General features: G+C 39.0%; 1 protein-coding gene across 6 annotated transcripts in view; it reads right to left on the reverse strand.

Moving 5' to 3' along the window:
- LOC117361221 (A-kinase anchor protein 17B-like) overlaps window positions 1-15,459 on the reverse strand; it is an 85,694-nt gene that overhangs the window by 14,138 nt on the left and 56,097 nt on the right. Inside the window, exons 3-4 of one of the 6 annotated variants that reach the window (XM_033946266.1) lie at window positions 12,771-12,916; window positions 1,163-1,361 (exon numbers count right to left, since the gene is read on the reverse strand). The exons of 1 other annotated variant lie outside the window; for it this stretch is intronic. In XM_033946266.1, the coding sequence (XP_033802157.1) occupies window positions 1,163-1,214 (52 nt within the window). In that variant the 5' untranslated portion in view covers window positions 1,215-1,361; window positions 12,771-12,916. Of the gene's footprint in view, window positions 1-1,162; window positions 1,362-11,374; window positions 11,636-12,770; window positions 12,917-15,459 lie in introns of those variants that run through there. 4 more of the 6 variants (XM_033946269.1, XM_033946267.1, XM_033946268.1 and 1 more) reach the window with 4 other exon arrangements.

Raw genomic sequence — 15,459 nt, forward strand, 5'->3', positions numbered from 1 at the left:
TATTAACCGCTAGAACAAACACAACCTGGTCATGTCTAGATGCAACAAAAATACACATCATTAATAGACCATTTTGCTCCATCTTAGCACTCAATTAACTCAAAATAACTCATGCAGACATGAAATGGCATATTCTGTTGCATTAGAACTGAATGGCAAAAAATAAAAAAAATTTCCCCTTCACATTCCTACTGTTTATAACAAACAACCCTTCTATAATACAAATTTCTTCAGACAATATTTGGAAGACTTCACTAACATTTGATTTTCACAGCTGCAGCTACTGGTCTTAAAACATCAACTGTAGTTTCTTTTAACTATATACCTTTTATTTTTCATTGAGAACCATAATAATAGCATGACTGTCAGATCCAGTTACATAGGCAAAGCACTCTGGCATTAATAATTTTTAAATGTGTTTAAGGGGCAGCCATTGAACATGGCCATGTGTAAGGCAGGGACAACATTGGAAGAGGGGGATGCAACCAGAACTTTTAAATTGTTGTTTTTGAATGCATGTTATTTTTTGGCTAATTTTGATTATCTCTGAAGAGTATTGCTGCCCTTTTGCCAATTTGTGTCTTCAATAAAAATATTCAACTACAAAGATAACACAATGATTAAAAATGTAAACCCCCTTTTACAAAGCTGTGTTAGGATTTTTTTTTTTTTTAAATCGCTGGCTGTGGCGGTGTTAGCTCTGACGATCATAGGAATTCGTAAAAGGGGAGATTAATTATTGAACTTTAAACACAATTTTAATACTGGGATTGAATTTATTTCTTTTGATATACTTGTATTAAGCTGTATATATCTTTTGAAAAATTATAGTGTGCCTTGACAATTTTTATGCCTTGTCAGTGTGCCACAAGATGTCCAAATTGTTTGGAAAATATCCCAACTCATCATGTCTAAGAACAGTTAATCAAGACATAGGGCTCCTTTTACAAACTCCATCTATTTATAATTACAGTATTTTCAAGCATATAATTCACAATTAATCCTTTACATATGTATTTGAATAGCTTGAAGCACTGTTTTTCATCCCAGAGTAATTCCAAATTGACTTCCCAAAATGGGGGTCTCCGTTTATATTCGAGTCTACTTCTATAACTAGTTAAAACAAAAAAAAAAATCAAATCAAATCAAAATTTAAACTTACCTGGGCTCTGGCTGTGGAGAATGGAGTTGCGGGTCAGGGGCTGTCCCGACATGCGAGGCAGGCAGCTGATTCCTCCCAGTGGCGGCCGCAGCGGTCGTCCATGCTGTTTGCTGGCCACCAGGAGGAGGGGGAGTCAGGAGTCAGTGGCACATCTGGATTGTGATCAGCCCTACCTTCAGTCCCAGTCCTGCTAAATCATCTGGCAATGACGAAGACAGTTGCCATGGGAGTCTTTTCTCTTACCAAATCAGTGTAGGCTCTGTCGGTCTCGATCCCACCCCTCAAAATCAGGAAGTAACTTCAGGGGGGGGTGCGGGATTGAGGCTGGCAGAGCTTATAGCAATTTGGCAAGAAAGAAGGCTCCTGCGACATCTTTCTTCATTTGAATTTGAATTCTTTATCGATTCTCCATATATCAACAGTGCAATACATAATTATATAAACATATAATAAATCAAGAAAAGCACATTCATCTTACAGGCATACATGATCCTTTAAACTCACCCACCCATCCAATAACTAGTCAACAAAAACATAAATACATAGATTCTTTCAATAACCTTTCCCTATTTAATGTAATCTCACCCTCCTCCCACTCACCCTGGATGTATGTATTCAAAGGGCTAAAATTAAGATAAAAGTGTCCCTCCCCCCCATCCTTCCCTGGATGTGTATGGAAATAAACAAAAATTAAAGATAAAAGACAACTATAATGAAGAAATAAAAGATGTCAATGGTCCCCAAACCAATTTAAATAAATTGCTATGCCCCAATATGTCAGCATTCATTTTCTCATATCTATCTATAGCTTAAAAATAAATTCACCCACCAGAAAGGAAAATTGAGGTGATCATAATTTTTCCAATTATGAGTTACCATCTGCATGGCTATTCCAGTCATAATTAGAAAAAGCCGCCATTTATAGCGATCCATGGGGGGCTTAATATGCAATAATGTTCCATATATGACTACCTCATATGTCAATGGAATTGATGATTCCAGTATGTTAATCTGTCCCCATAATGACTTCCAAAAGTTGAGTATCAAAAGACAATAAAACAACAGATGATCCAATGTCCAAATGACAGTGCCAGCATCTATTAGATTTAGAACTGTCTAACTTTTGTAACTTTATATTTAAGAAGCTCTTGCAGGCATTTGCACACTTTAGGCGCACACATTTTAGTTGATTCAATAAACACATATTTACATTTCATAGTCAATCAATTGAAGGCTTTTCACATGCACTTTATGAAAGTTTTTTCGAGCTATAAATTCATTGAATTTCCAAAATAACTTTTTTAATTTATATGAATTTATCACATTAATAGAAATTAATATTTTGAGTCTCTTATCTGTCTTATTCTATTTATCATCAAAAATTTATATTATAATAATATTAAAATTAGTTATAATAAATTTAGTAATAATAAATTCATTAGGGAATAAAGTGTTAATAAATTTATTAGGGAATAAAATTTAAAATTAAGTAGTTGAATAATAAAATACTTTTTGGTAGGGGGTGGTAGACATAGATGATTATAACAATATACAAAACAGGAATCTGTAATGGTATACATCATAAGAGGTTCCAAAGACTGAAGTCTTTTGCTTTAAATATTTAATAGGAATTGTGATTCAGTATTAATACTTTTATAAATACACATATAGCCTTTAGAAATCATTGATCTAAAACTTTACTTATTAGATGCTATGATGGCTTTGATACAGTTACAGCCAATGCTGTGCATTCAAGGCCCTGGCAATAGCACACAAAATAATTTATGCCACCACCCCCCTCCTACATAAAATCCAAGCTACCCATCTACATCCCCACCCACACCCTCTGCTCAGAAACGGAGATACGCCTATGCATTCCCCCCGGAAGGTCCCTCTTCTCAGAAACTGCCCACAAACGCTCCTACAGCCATTTCATTCCCCAACTCTGGAACCAACTCAGACTACAAAACTCACTAATGACATTCCGGAAAATGGTAAAAACCCTCCTCTTCAACTAAAGGTCACCCTCAGTCTACACCCAACCCCTTAAACCCCACCTCTACCCTTTTTTCTCCCTTTCTAATCTTCTGCCAAAAATTTCTGTATAGTCCACTCTCAGCCTATACTCAAATAACTTGTATCTAAACTAAACTACTTATATTTAAACTACTGTTCTTAATTTGCTGTATAGTCCCTATATTTACACTGCTGCACAGTCTCACACTGCTGTACAGTCTCGTATGTCCAAGTATTTAAATCTACTGTATAATCTTGTATGTCCAATTCACTCCATTGTGAATGTTTACTTGTAAACCGTTCTGAGCTACTGGGAGGACAGGATAAAAATCTAAATAAATAAATAGTCAGAATTGATTGCTTTAATAAATTTAATTTATACATTATATCATCTTCCCTTCTAATTTCTCTTGTTATCAATTATTTGAGTCTTAGGGATGATATATATTTAAGGCCTTATTACATATTAACTTTTGTAACCTAACAGGAGTCCAAAAAGATCTAAGTAACAAGAAAAATCAGGTTTGTCTCATAGATGCTGACGCTGTACATTTCATCCTCCAAGACCATGTGGCATCATTCTTCATCATTGCCAGCCAATTTAGAGAGATTGGGACTGAAGGCAGGGCGATTGAAATTTAGATATGCCGCCGACTTCTCACTCCCCCTCCTCCTGGTGGCTGGCAAACAGCATGGATGACCGCTGCCAGAAGGAACCAGCTGCTTGCCCTACATATCGGGCCTGTCCCGGATCCGCAACTCCATTACTCACAGCTAGAGCCCCAGGTAGGTAGTGTTGGAAGTGGCAAAGGGAAAAGGTGATGGGGAAAGACCTTAAATAGAGGGGGAGGGGAGAGAGAGAGATGAGGTGTGGGAGGAAAGAGGGGAGAGGAAATGCTGGATGGAGGAGACAAGACAATAGATACAGGTTAGAGGAGTAAAATTAAAGGGGGAAAAAGAGAGAAAGAAAAGATTCTGGATGGGGGAGACAGTAACATAGTAACATAGTAGATGACGGCAGATAAAGACCCAAATGGTCCATCCAGTCTGCCCAACCTGATTCAATTTAAATTTTTTATTTTTATTTTTTTGTAATTTTTCTTCTTAGTTATTTCTGGGCAAGAATCCAAAGCTTTACCCGGTACTGTGCTTGGGTTCCAACTGCCAAAATCTCTGTTAAGACTTACTCCAGCCCATCTACACCCTCCCAGCCATTGAAGCCCTCCCCTGCCCATCCTCCACCAAACGGCCATACACAGACACAGACCGTGCAAGTCTACCCAGTAACTGGCCTAGTTCAATATTTAATATTATTTTCTGATTCTAAATCTTCTGTGTTTATCCCACGCTTCTTTGAACTCAGTCACAGTTTTACTCTCCACCACCTCTCTTGGGAGCGCATTCCAGGCATCCACTACCCTCTCCGTAAAGTAGAATTTCCTAACATTGCCCCTGAATCTACCACCCCTCAACCTCAAATTATGTCCTCTGGTTTTACCATTTTCCTTTCTCTGGAAAAGATTTTGTTCTACGTTAATACCCTTCATGTATTTGAATGTCTGAATCATATCTCCCCTGTCTCTCCTTTCCTCTAGAATATACATATTCAGGGCTTCCAGTCTCTCCTCATACGTCTTCTGGCGCAAGCCTCCTATCATTTTCGTCGCCCTCCTCTGGACCTCCTCAAGTCTTCTTACGTCTTTCGCCAGATACGGTCTCCAAAACTGAACACAATACTCCAAGTGGGGCCTCACCAATGACCTGTACAGGGACATCAACACCTTCTTCCTGCTACTGACTACGCCTCTCTTTATACAGCCCAGCATCAGGGAAGAGTTAGCAAAAAAAATGGAGAATAATAGAATGGGGGAGATGGACAGCTGTAAACAGAAGCAGATAGAGATGCAGAAAAATAAATGGAGCAAAATTGAAAAGAAAAAGTTAAAGTCAGAGATGGATGTAGAAGAGGAAGTGAAGGAGAGAAGAGGCAGATAGATTGAAGATCCTGGAAAGAAAATTAAGAAAAGACAGAAGAAAGAAGAAACTGGAAAATGGGATAAACATGAATAAAATGGCCAGACAACAAAGGTAGAAAAAAAAAAGAATTTTATTTTTAATTTCATGAACAGAAAATGCAGTTTTACTATAAATTTACACTGCTTTTTTTATTTTTCACAGTGTAGACTGCTGTTTCTCTTTCTCTGGTGTTGAACTGCATATGGCTTCTTGAGGTTTAAAGTTTGATTTTTGTCAACATTTATTTAAGTTTGTGGTTGCTTGTAGTTGCATTTTCCTATATAGCCTTGTTGTGACCTTGGTTTATTTTCGAGTATATAAGGTAAATTCTTCTATTTGTGTTCTCAAATGACATTTCATGGCCGTTTCCTCAGATGGGTACTGCTCCTTCAGTTCTCTGAATTTAACAACTCTTTCTCAATGAATTGTCCTACAAATTGAAGGCCTTCTATTTTGCAGCTATGAAACATCCTATTAATGTCTCCTAGTAGAACACTTTTATTATACTTTAACAGCTACGGCCTCAGCACCCTGAGATTGTGGGTTCAAACCCATGCTGCTCCGTGTGACCCTGGGCAAGTCACTTAGAGCTCCTTTTATGAAAGTGCGCTAGCGTTTTTAGCACACGCACCGGATTAGAGCATGCTATAGCGTGCGCTAGCCGAAAAACTACCGCCTGCTCAAGAAGAGGCGGTAGCGGCTAGCGCGTGCTATTCCACGCGTTAAGGCCCTAATGCGTTTTCATAAAAGGAGTCCTTAATCCTCTTATTACCCCAGGTACATTAGATAGATTGTGAGCCCACCAGGACAGACAGGGAAAAATGCTCGAGTACCTGAATAAATTAATGTAAACCATTCTGAGCTCCCCTGGGAGAACAGTATAGAAAACTGAATGAATGTATAAATAAATAAATAAATGCCAAGTCTGGTCCCATTATATTAAGTTTTCATAGGTATTTTGCCCCAGTATGAACATATTTGACCTATGTATAATTTCTTTCCAAATTCCATGAGTTTGAAAGCACAAGAAGGCAAAAGAAAAAAAGACTGGACTGGTGTTTCACTGGTGTTTCACTGGCAGTGGTATGCACTGCTATGCAGCCATGACTTGGGTTTGACTACTCATTTGGATCTTCCATTCTGAGTTGGTCAATGCTGTAGAACAGTGTATTGCAAACTGTGTGCCGTGAGAGGAATGCAATGTAGGTGAGTCAGCCAGCGCCTCTTCTCCTTGCTGGCATCTCTCCTGTTCTCCAGACCTCCCCACTGGCGTAGAAATTTCAGGGTTAACAAGCTTAGGGTCCCATCTGAAGGGCCTCTGCGCATGAGTGGATGTCAACATGATGATGTCACATGCGCGCGACATCATCATGTTGACATCTGTGCATGCACAGAGACCCTCCAGCTGTAGCCCCGAGTTTAATGTGCTGCAGCTTGGAAAGGTTTGCAAGATACTGCTGTAGACACAGTGTTGCAGTCATTGTGCAGTGGTAACATCTAGTGACCAGCATCAAGGCCCAAGATTATGGAACTAAAAGGAAAAAACCCCAAGTTGATGCATATGAAGGTCTCTGGCATTTAATCTCAACACAGGTTCTGACCAAGATGGAAATCCAAAGAAACAAGAGAATGGCCAGCATGCTCTGATCTCCTAGAGTTTTGTCTTCTTGCATAAAGTTCTCTACTTTCTCACTTGTTTTTGTTAATTTTGAAAATGGGCAAGAAGAAAGAAACATGATGGCAGATAAAGGCCAAATGGTCCATCCAGTCGGCCCATCTGCAGCATCCACTATCTCCTCCTCCCTATGAGATCCCACGTGCCTGTCCTACACTTTCTTGAATTCAGACACAGACTGTCTCCATCACATCTACTGGGAGACTAGTCCATGATTCTAACACCCTGTCAGTACAAAAGTATTTCCTTATATTACTCCTAATTAGAGGATGACATGGGGAAAAAAATTTGTCCCCGTCACTGCCCCGCAACCATTGTCCCTGCCCGTCCCCGCAGCATCCATACTGCCTCAGTACTGCAATATTTAGTTTATTCCTTCCTTATAAATCAAAGTTCTGGCTACTGAACTAGAGAAAGAGATGTTCAGCTGGCAGGGCTTTGTTTATAAATTTTAATAAACACAACTAATATACTACTTTATCCTAAAGCAAAAAAAAAAAAAAGAAAATAAATAAATAGAAATTTTTTTTCTTCCTTTGTTGTCTGGTAACTGCTTCCCTCATCTTCTCATTCAATTCCTTCCATCCACTGTCTGTCTTCTCTCTGCATCTTCCATTTGCTCTGTTACTGTGCCTCTTCCTTCACCCCCCCAATTGGTCTGGCATCTCTGTCTTCTTCCCTTCCAGCATCTTCTCCCCACTCTGTCTTCCCCATGTCCTTTCAGCGTCCTTCTCCCCACTCTGTCTTCCCCATGTCCTTTCAGCGTCTTCTCCCCACTGTTTTCTCCATTTCCTTTCGGCGTCTTCTTCCCACTCTGTCTTCCCCATTTGCTTTCAGCGTCTGTTCCTCTCCACCCCCCTTCAGTATCTGTTCCTTTCCTCCACCACCCTTCCCTATCGCCATCTCACCGCCTTTCGGCACCCATCTCTCCTTCCTACCTACCTGAATCTATCTATCTCCCTCCCTCCCCTTTACCTTTGTGGTGCATTTTGACTAACTTCTTCAAAGCCATCGGAGCAAACAGTAGCGTGCGTGTGTGGGTGGAAGCTTCTCTTCCGACACAACCGGAAGTTGCGTCAGAGGAGAAGTTTTCACCCACACACACACGCACTGCTTGCAAGCTCTGATGGCTTTGTGAAGTTACTCAAAACGCACTGCAAAGGGAAGGGGGAGGTAGATTGATTTGGGTAGGTAAGAAGGAGGGAGGGGGGCCGCGTGCGATTGGTGACCGCGTGCGTTCCTTCCCTTTACTGCGGGGACAAGGCCATTCAACGCTCCATGGGGCGCTGGATGGCCTTGTCCCCGTTCCCGCAGTGAGCACTTTTTTCCCCCCTCACCGTTTTGGTGGGTTACCCGCGGCTACCTGCAACTAGCCACGGGTAACAGCCACTGTGTCATTCTCTATTCACTACTTATTCAGCAGAGGACCGGGTGCTCTGGTCTTGCAATTTGACCTGAGCAATGCCTTTGACCTATTCGAACATACTATTCGCCTATCTTATCACGGATGCAGTCCTGAATTGGTTTCAGGGCTTTCTAATCAGCTGCTCAAATCATGTAGGCTCAAGCGACAAACTTTCCTCTGTCTGGACCACACACTGCGGAGTTCCCCAAGGTTCCCCACTCTTAATTAATATCTACCTGTGCTCTCTGGGGAGCTGACTGGCATCCATAGGCATGAAAAGCTATGGCTACGTGGACAACGACATAGTTCTTCCAATCCTCTCCACACCATCAAAAGAATCTAGATGAATCGATGAGATTAAGATTTTGATAGAACACTGATCTATGTATCCCTATACTTCTCTGACTCTACTCAGCCTTTAGTCCACTGTTCTTGTACTAAGTGCAGTCTTTGTGCACCCTTAAGATAATTTTTATTAATTGCATCGAACTACCAGGTGTATAGCAGTACATAAATAAAGTTTTATGCCATGTTCTTAGCTTTAGCTGCCACTTTTGCACTTAATCCTATCAATAATATATCTAAAAAAGTCTTGTTTCCCTGTTTTACCGTGACTATTATTTTTCTTCCATTTGCATCTTGGTTTCCCGACTATTTGACCAGCATCTCTTAACTTTTCTAGATATTTTTGCCCGCATTCTTTTGCATTTTATGAAACAATCTCTTTTTTCCTTACCTTCTTGGCTACTACTTTTAAGAGCCAAAGTGACCTTTTCCTGTTACTTTTACTTACTTTCCTTACAAAATGGTTCATTGTTCAGTTTTGTCCACTGCTTTCCTACTTCTTCCAGATGTTCCTATCCAGACAGTTCCTTAACATAATCTCCCATTTGATCAAAGTTAATTTTTTTTTTAAAGTTTAGAACTTTCACTTTTGAATTAGTCCTCTCTACCTGTCTTAATATTAAACCATGCCATAATCACTGGATGCCAAATAATCACCCACTATAACATCAAAAACACTTTCCTCATTTGTAAGCACTAAGTCCAGTATGGCCCCCATCCTGCTTTGGTTCCATTATCAATTGCTGAACAGTTCTCCTTGTAGAGAATCTAGGATCTTCCTACTTCTGGGAGATCCTGCAATAGGGATACCATAATCAACATCTGGCATATTAAAATCTCCTAATAGTAGTACTTTACTTTTACAGCTATAGTTTGAATGTCTTCTATTAAATTTCTGTCCACTTCTTCTGTATGTGACGGCAGCCTGTATATCACACCAATGTAAATACATTTTCCATTCGCTCTTTCCAGTTTGACCCATAGTGCCTTTTCCTTAACCTGTAGATCCTGCAATTGTGTGGCTTTAATATGATCTTTATCATATGCCTTTCTTCCTTCTTTTCTTCCTACCCTGTCTCTCCTGAACAGATTATAGCCTGGTGTAATTATATCCCAGTCATGGCTCTCCATGAATCACATCCGTGACCACCACTAAATTCAACTCAGCCTCTTCCATCACAGCCTCTAGATCAAGAACCTTGTTTCCCATACTTCGAACATTAGTATATATTGTTTTTAAGACATTGCCCCTTTTTCTCATTTGTGTAAAGGTATTTAGTGATTCACTTACCCGAGGACTTTGATCACCCTGCCTCAACAATTCTAGTTTAAAGCCATCTTCAGTAGGTTAACCAGTCTCCTGCTGAAGACATTTCTTCCTTTCTTTGATAGATGCACGCCATCCCTGCTCAGCAGGCCTTGGAAAATCATCTCATGGTCCAGAAGACAAAATGCTCTTAACACCATCCGTGCATTCATCTCCAGGATGTGAGCTTCTCTGCCCTGGCCTTTACCCTCGACAGGGAGGACTGATGAGATCACCACCTGCCCACCTGACTGTTTCACTTTCTCTCCCAGAGCCAGAAGTCACTTTGGATACGTTTGGAGGGGTACCTTGCAGTATCATTAGTGCCAATATGGATGAGCAGCATCAGAAAATAATCATTAGGCTTGATGAGTCTTGGCAAGCTCTCTGTAATATCTTGTATTTTGGCACCAGGCAGACATCATATCTCCCGAGACATCATGTCTGGTCTATACCCCTCAGAAGGGAATCACCAACCACAACTACCTTTCACCTCCCGGGCATTCCACTCACTGGATAAGTCTCTCTTATTTGTACTCTTCTCTTCTATGGCCTTCAGATTCTGTCCTTTCTACTTCACTGCTCTGTATGCCTGAAACAAAATGCCCGATTCAGTACGTCAAGCTCAGTCTCTGGAAGAGTTAAAATCCAGGCTCAAAGCCCAATTCTTTGAAGCTGCTTTCATTTCCAAACTTCAACCACCTGCTAAGCACCAATATCAGTCTTATCATTCCTTTTGTAATTCTCCCACCTGAGTACTATGTTTGTCTCAACTAGATTGTAAGCTCTTTTGAACAGGGACTCTTCTCTCTATGCTTTGATATACAGCAATGTGTATGTCTAGTAGTGATATAGAAATTATAAGTAGTAGTAGTAATTTCATCGATGTATCTCTCATTCTCATGGATGTTTCTCAGCCTTGCCACCTCCTCTCTCAGTCCCTTCACTTCCTTCATGAGGGATTCAAGCTGAAGAGAGTTTGCACATGGAACCATCCCCTCTTGTTGGGTAACATTTTCTGTCTGTACAGAGACAGAAGCTGTAACCTGAGCAACAGGTTTGGCAACACAATGTTTCCCAGTCACACTGTTGTGTTGCAGAAGTGCTCACACCTGATGAAAAACACAGAAAAGAAAAGAGAAAGCAGAAAAAAAATCCTACCAAACCAATGTCCTCTTCCTGTCCTATAAATCAAAAGATCAACCTTGGGGTGGATAGGTGGGAGCTAGGGAGAGTGGGAGGAAATTAAATACTAAACAGAGACAGACTTTCTTCAAGTGCAACCTAAAATACTAACCTGGACTAAAAACTTTTTATATAAAACCCTAACAAAACTTCTAAAGGCTACACTATTGTCCAAACTTACTTTGCGGAAAAAGAAGAGTACTAAACTAAAAAAAAAAAGTTAAAAAGAAAGACAATGATATTACCTACTGAAGCCCAAGTTACCTTTTTCAGAGTCTGAATGCCAGCAGGTAGGATATTCCAATAGAGTTTTTCTTCCCTTTAGCAGATCCTCACTCAGCACTTTTTCAGGACAAGCAAAAATTTTACCTGTCTTTGGTCATTTGACTATTCCTTAGATGAGGAGCTCCATTGGCATTTATTGGGGCCAGATCTTTTAGTGGCTGCAGCAACAGGGGCGGCTTCCTTGTAGAAGGTAGAGATTTCATTCAGCCCCAGCTCTTGCGATCTGCCCTTGGCATCAGTCTGTGTTTGAGACCAGAACAAAGGAGGAAGCCTTTGGTGATGAAATAAGGAGAGTAGGAGTAATTGTTGCAAAAGCAAATCATCATCAATAGGGGTGTTCCCCAGTTCAATTGGGGATACCTTTTGGGGACAAATTTTTTTTGGGGGGGATTTGGCAATGAATGGGAAATCCAAAATTGTGAAGTAGGGCTACCCCCTTTTGATAATCACACTCTCCCATCACCACTTGAAAAAAAAAAAAAGAGGTGAATGAAAGAATGGCAGCAACAGAAACATCTCTTCAAGAGCTCTTAGTAAGAGTGGGACATCTGGAGACTACCGAGGTTTCCTTAAAGGAAAGGTTGCAAGTAGCAGTGTCCAGTGTTTCATCTATCCAACCTGGCTTGATGTGGGATAATTTGGCTCTTATAAGAAGAGCTGTGAATTTTAGAGAATGAGATTGAACTTACAGCTGTTCAACTTTTCTAAAGATACTGTTATGAGCTTCTGAGAATTAATCAGGAAATATTTGATTTAAGTAACCAAGATGTGGCAACTCCACCAGTTACAAACATTTTCCATTTACTCTCTAAAAGACACAGAGGCCTCTGGGGGTGCATCTCCTGGCCTACTGAGTGCACTGGATATATCAGCTATACTTGAGAACTCTGATATTACAACTGTTGATCGTGTTGGGTTACCAGTTGTTTTTGCCTTTTGAGTATGATATTATATGGCTTTACTTCAGCTTCAAAAATGTAGAAGATTTGGATTTTCTTTGACTTGTCAGTTCTTGAGAATACACCCAGAAATTACCACTCTGGGTGATGACTTTTTTCTTCATTATACAGCTAAGAGGAGGCTTTTACTGAAGATTAATGCATGTAATCTACTGAAGAGCCCATAAGAATAAAATGAGTCCTGTGGCAAACATATACTAATTGTTAGTAAAACAGCCCTTACGTGTTTGACTAGACAATTTTAGATATATATTTTAAGATCCACACCAATTGCAAAAGTTTCTAGATTGAAGATGTAAATTATTAGAAATTTTCTTTCCTCCCCAAATGTTCAAGTGTTTAAAGATGCTATTCTATCATGAGAATTTAATCTTTTACTGCATGTTGGCTTGATTTTCTTTTGTGTTATTATTTACCTTTTAAATATCATCCTCTGTGATTTGGGCTTCTCCCCTCACTTTGAGGGGGGGCTTGCTAGAAGATGTCCATTAGTTCCCTTTAATGGGAACCATTTATTATTCCTTTCTTTTTCTTTTATTTTCTTTATGGATATCTCGTTTTCCTGCAAGTGTTGTTAATTTGTTAATATTCTTTGTAAAAAAAAAAATTAACACAAACTTTTTTAAAAAAAGGAGAATTGTGCCAGGTCTAAAATTTAAAAAAGCAACAGGAAAAATATTTCCCTTTGGTATCATTCCATTGCAAGTCCCAGTGCTCTGACAAGTAAAGTAATAGCACAACATCCATGAAAGTGGTTTCCAGGGATCTGTACAGGTGACAAAGCTCATTAGTGAAACACATGCTCCTATGGATAAGTTATAATAATAATTGTATTTATAATCTGTTCATACCTTGCAGTTCAGAGTGACTCACAATATGCTTTAAAGAGTTGGAACAAATCCAAGAATTATAAAGTCTAAAACAATTTATCCTCAGTAACTATAAATTTACATAATGTCATTATAATAAAACAAATTTCTTAAACAGGTAAGTTTTAATGTTCCTATGGAACATCTGATATGAAAAGATGAATCAATTATAACAGTAACCTCATTATTGAGTTTAGCTGCCTGATAGGATAATAATTATTCAAAAGGTTTTATCTTTTTACACCTGTAGGTGAAGGATAACAGAAAATATTTTTTGTTAATTTCCTTGAAATATAGTCTTCTCTTTTTAGAATGAACCGACTGTGAAAATAATTTGGAACTAATCTGAATAAAGCTTTATAAAGAAAGCAATACAATTTAAAATGTATATAGGGTTTCTTTGTTAGAATACCCACTACTACTACTAATTTTATTCTTATATACCGCCAAAGCCATAATAGTTTGAGGCGGTTTACAACAAGAAGTGCTAGACAATCAGGGAATAAAACACAGAACTGAGCTTCACCTACATGTTGTCACATGCTGGTAAATAAACTTGAACCATTTTATTTTGTGAACTGTATGGGGGGGGGGGAGAGAGAGAGAACGATCCTCATGTATCAAGAAATGCAATCTGAGACCAAGAAAATGTGACAGAAATATTTCCCACCATCTTGGATGCCACAAGATTGATAAAAAAAGAATTTCTAAAACACATCTGGATAAGTTGCTTATATGTGTTACATCTTATGAACTCTAGAGAGGTCTCTCTGGTACAAAGCAAGTTTTATGGTGAACGTAAACAGTACGTTTGAGAGAATGAGATCATGCTTAGGAGTGAAGGTCATGTTAGGGTATGCACAACAATAACCTATTGAAAGAAACTGCCCCTGAGTGATACTATACTCCTATGGATAGTGTTTAATTATATAGGATTTCTTTGTTACAATACCCTCTAGATCATGCAAGCCACACCTGTAAGCACAGAACTGAGTTATGCCTACAGGTTTTTATATGTTAGTGTATCAATTTGAACAAAGTAAAAACCTTAGTTCATATACAATGGAACCAGTTATACAACTAAATAAATTATTACTCCATTTAAAAAAGAGCCAATTAACCCGGACAAGATTCTAGATTTTAAATTTTTTAATTGTCTTAAAGGTGGGAAAAGGCCTCAGAATTGGAGTGTGGATATTTACTGGTCTTGATATCCAGTTCGTTTTTCGCTCTTTCAATCATTGGCCAGAAAACCACCATCCTACCTTCTATCTATATCATTTCTTTATACATCCCCTTTTTTTATAAAAATTTATTTTTTGTTTTTTAAATTCTTTTATATATATATATATATATATCCTCTATTATCCTACTTATCTTCTCATTTTTACTAAAACTTTTTCATCAAATGTATTTTTAAATATAGTTCTAAAATGTCAGCACAGAGGTTCCAAAAGTGCCATATACCCTAGAGTGTACTAAATAATTGTATGCTTAAAGAATACTACAGGATATAGAGTACCACTAAACGGAAGGTTTTTTTGTAATATAAATACTTACCTATCTTCATTTTTGTTCCTGACTTTTGGAACTGGTATGCTGACATTTTGGAACTATATTTAAAAATACATTTGATGAAAAAGTTTTAGTAAAAATGAGAAGTAGGATAATAGAAGGTAATATATATAAAAAAGGGGATGTACGAGGGCTGCTCAAAAAGTATCAGACCTTAATTTTTCTTGCGTAAACAAATAAAGGTAGGGAAGTATGGTTTGATGGACGTATGTAGGCGACCCTAATGCGCATGCTTGAATTTTTTTCCCGCCTTCAGAAGCTGGCATTCGCTGGCAGACTGCCGATGAGTGAGGAAGTGTGAGCGCCGTCCGATTTTCATTTTTGACAAAATGACAGAAAAAGTTGAACAACGCTACTGCATTAAATTTTGTGTAAAGCTTGGCGATTCCCAAGTGGAAATGATCCGCAAGATTCAACAGGCCTTTGGGGATAAAGCAATGGACACCACACAGATAAGGGAGTAGAACAACCGCTTCAGAGATGGCCGCACATCAGTGGAGAGTGAAGCATATTCTGGTAGGTCCTCAACATCCAGAAATGAGATCGTCATTGACCAAGTTAGGACCATGGTGATCAAATCACCAAGGGGTAATACCATGAGGTTCTGTGCCGCCTTTGTAACACTGAGACGCAAACGGCAGGACCTGTGGGCAGCGGGCAA

This window comes from Geotrypetes seraphini, chromosome 5, assembly GCF_902459505.1.
Source record: "Geotrypetes seraphini chromosome 5, aGeoSer1.1, whole genome shotgun sequence".
Lineage (NCBI taxonomy): Eukaryota > Metazoa > Chordata > Amphibia > Gymnophiona > Dermophiidae > Geotrypetes > Geotrypetes seraphini.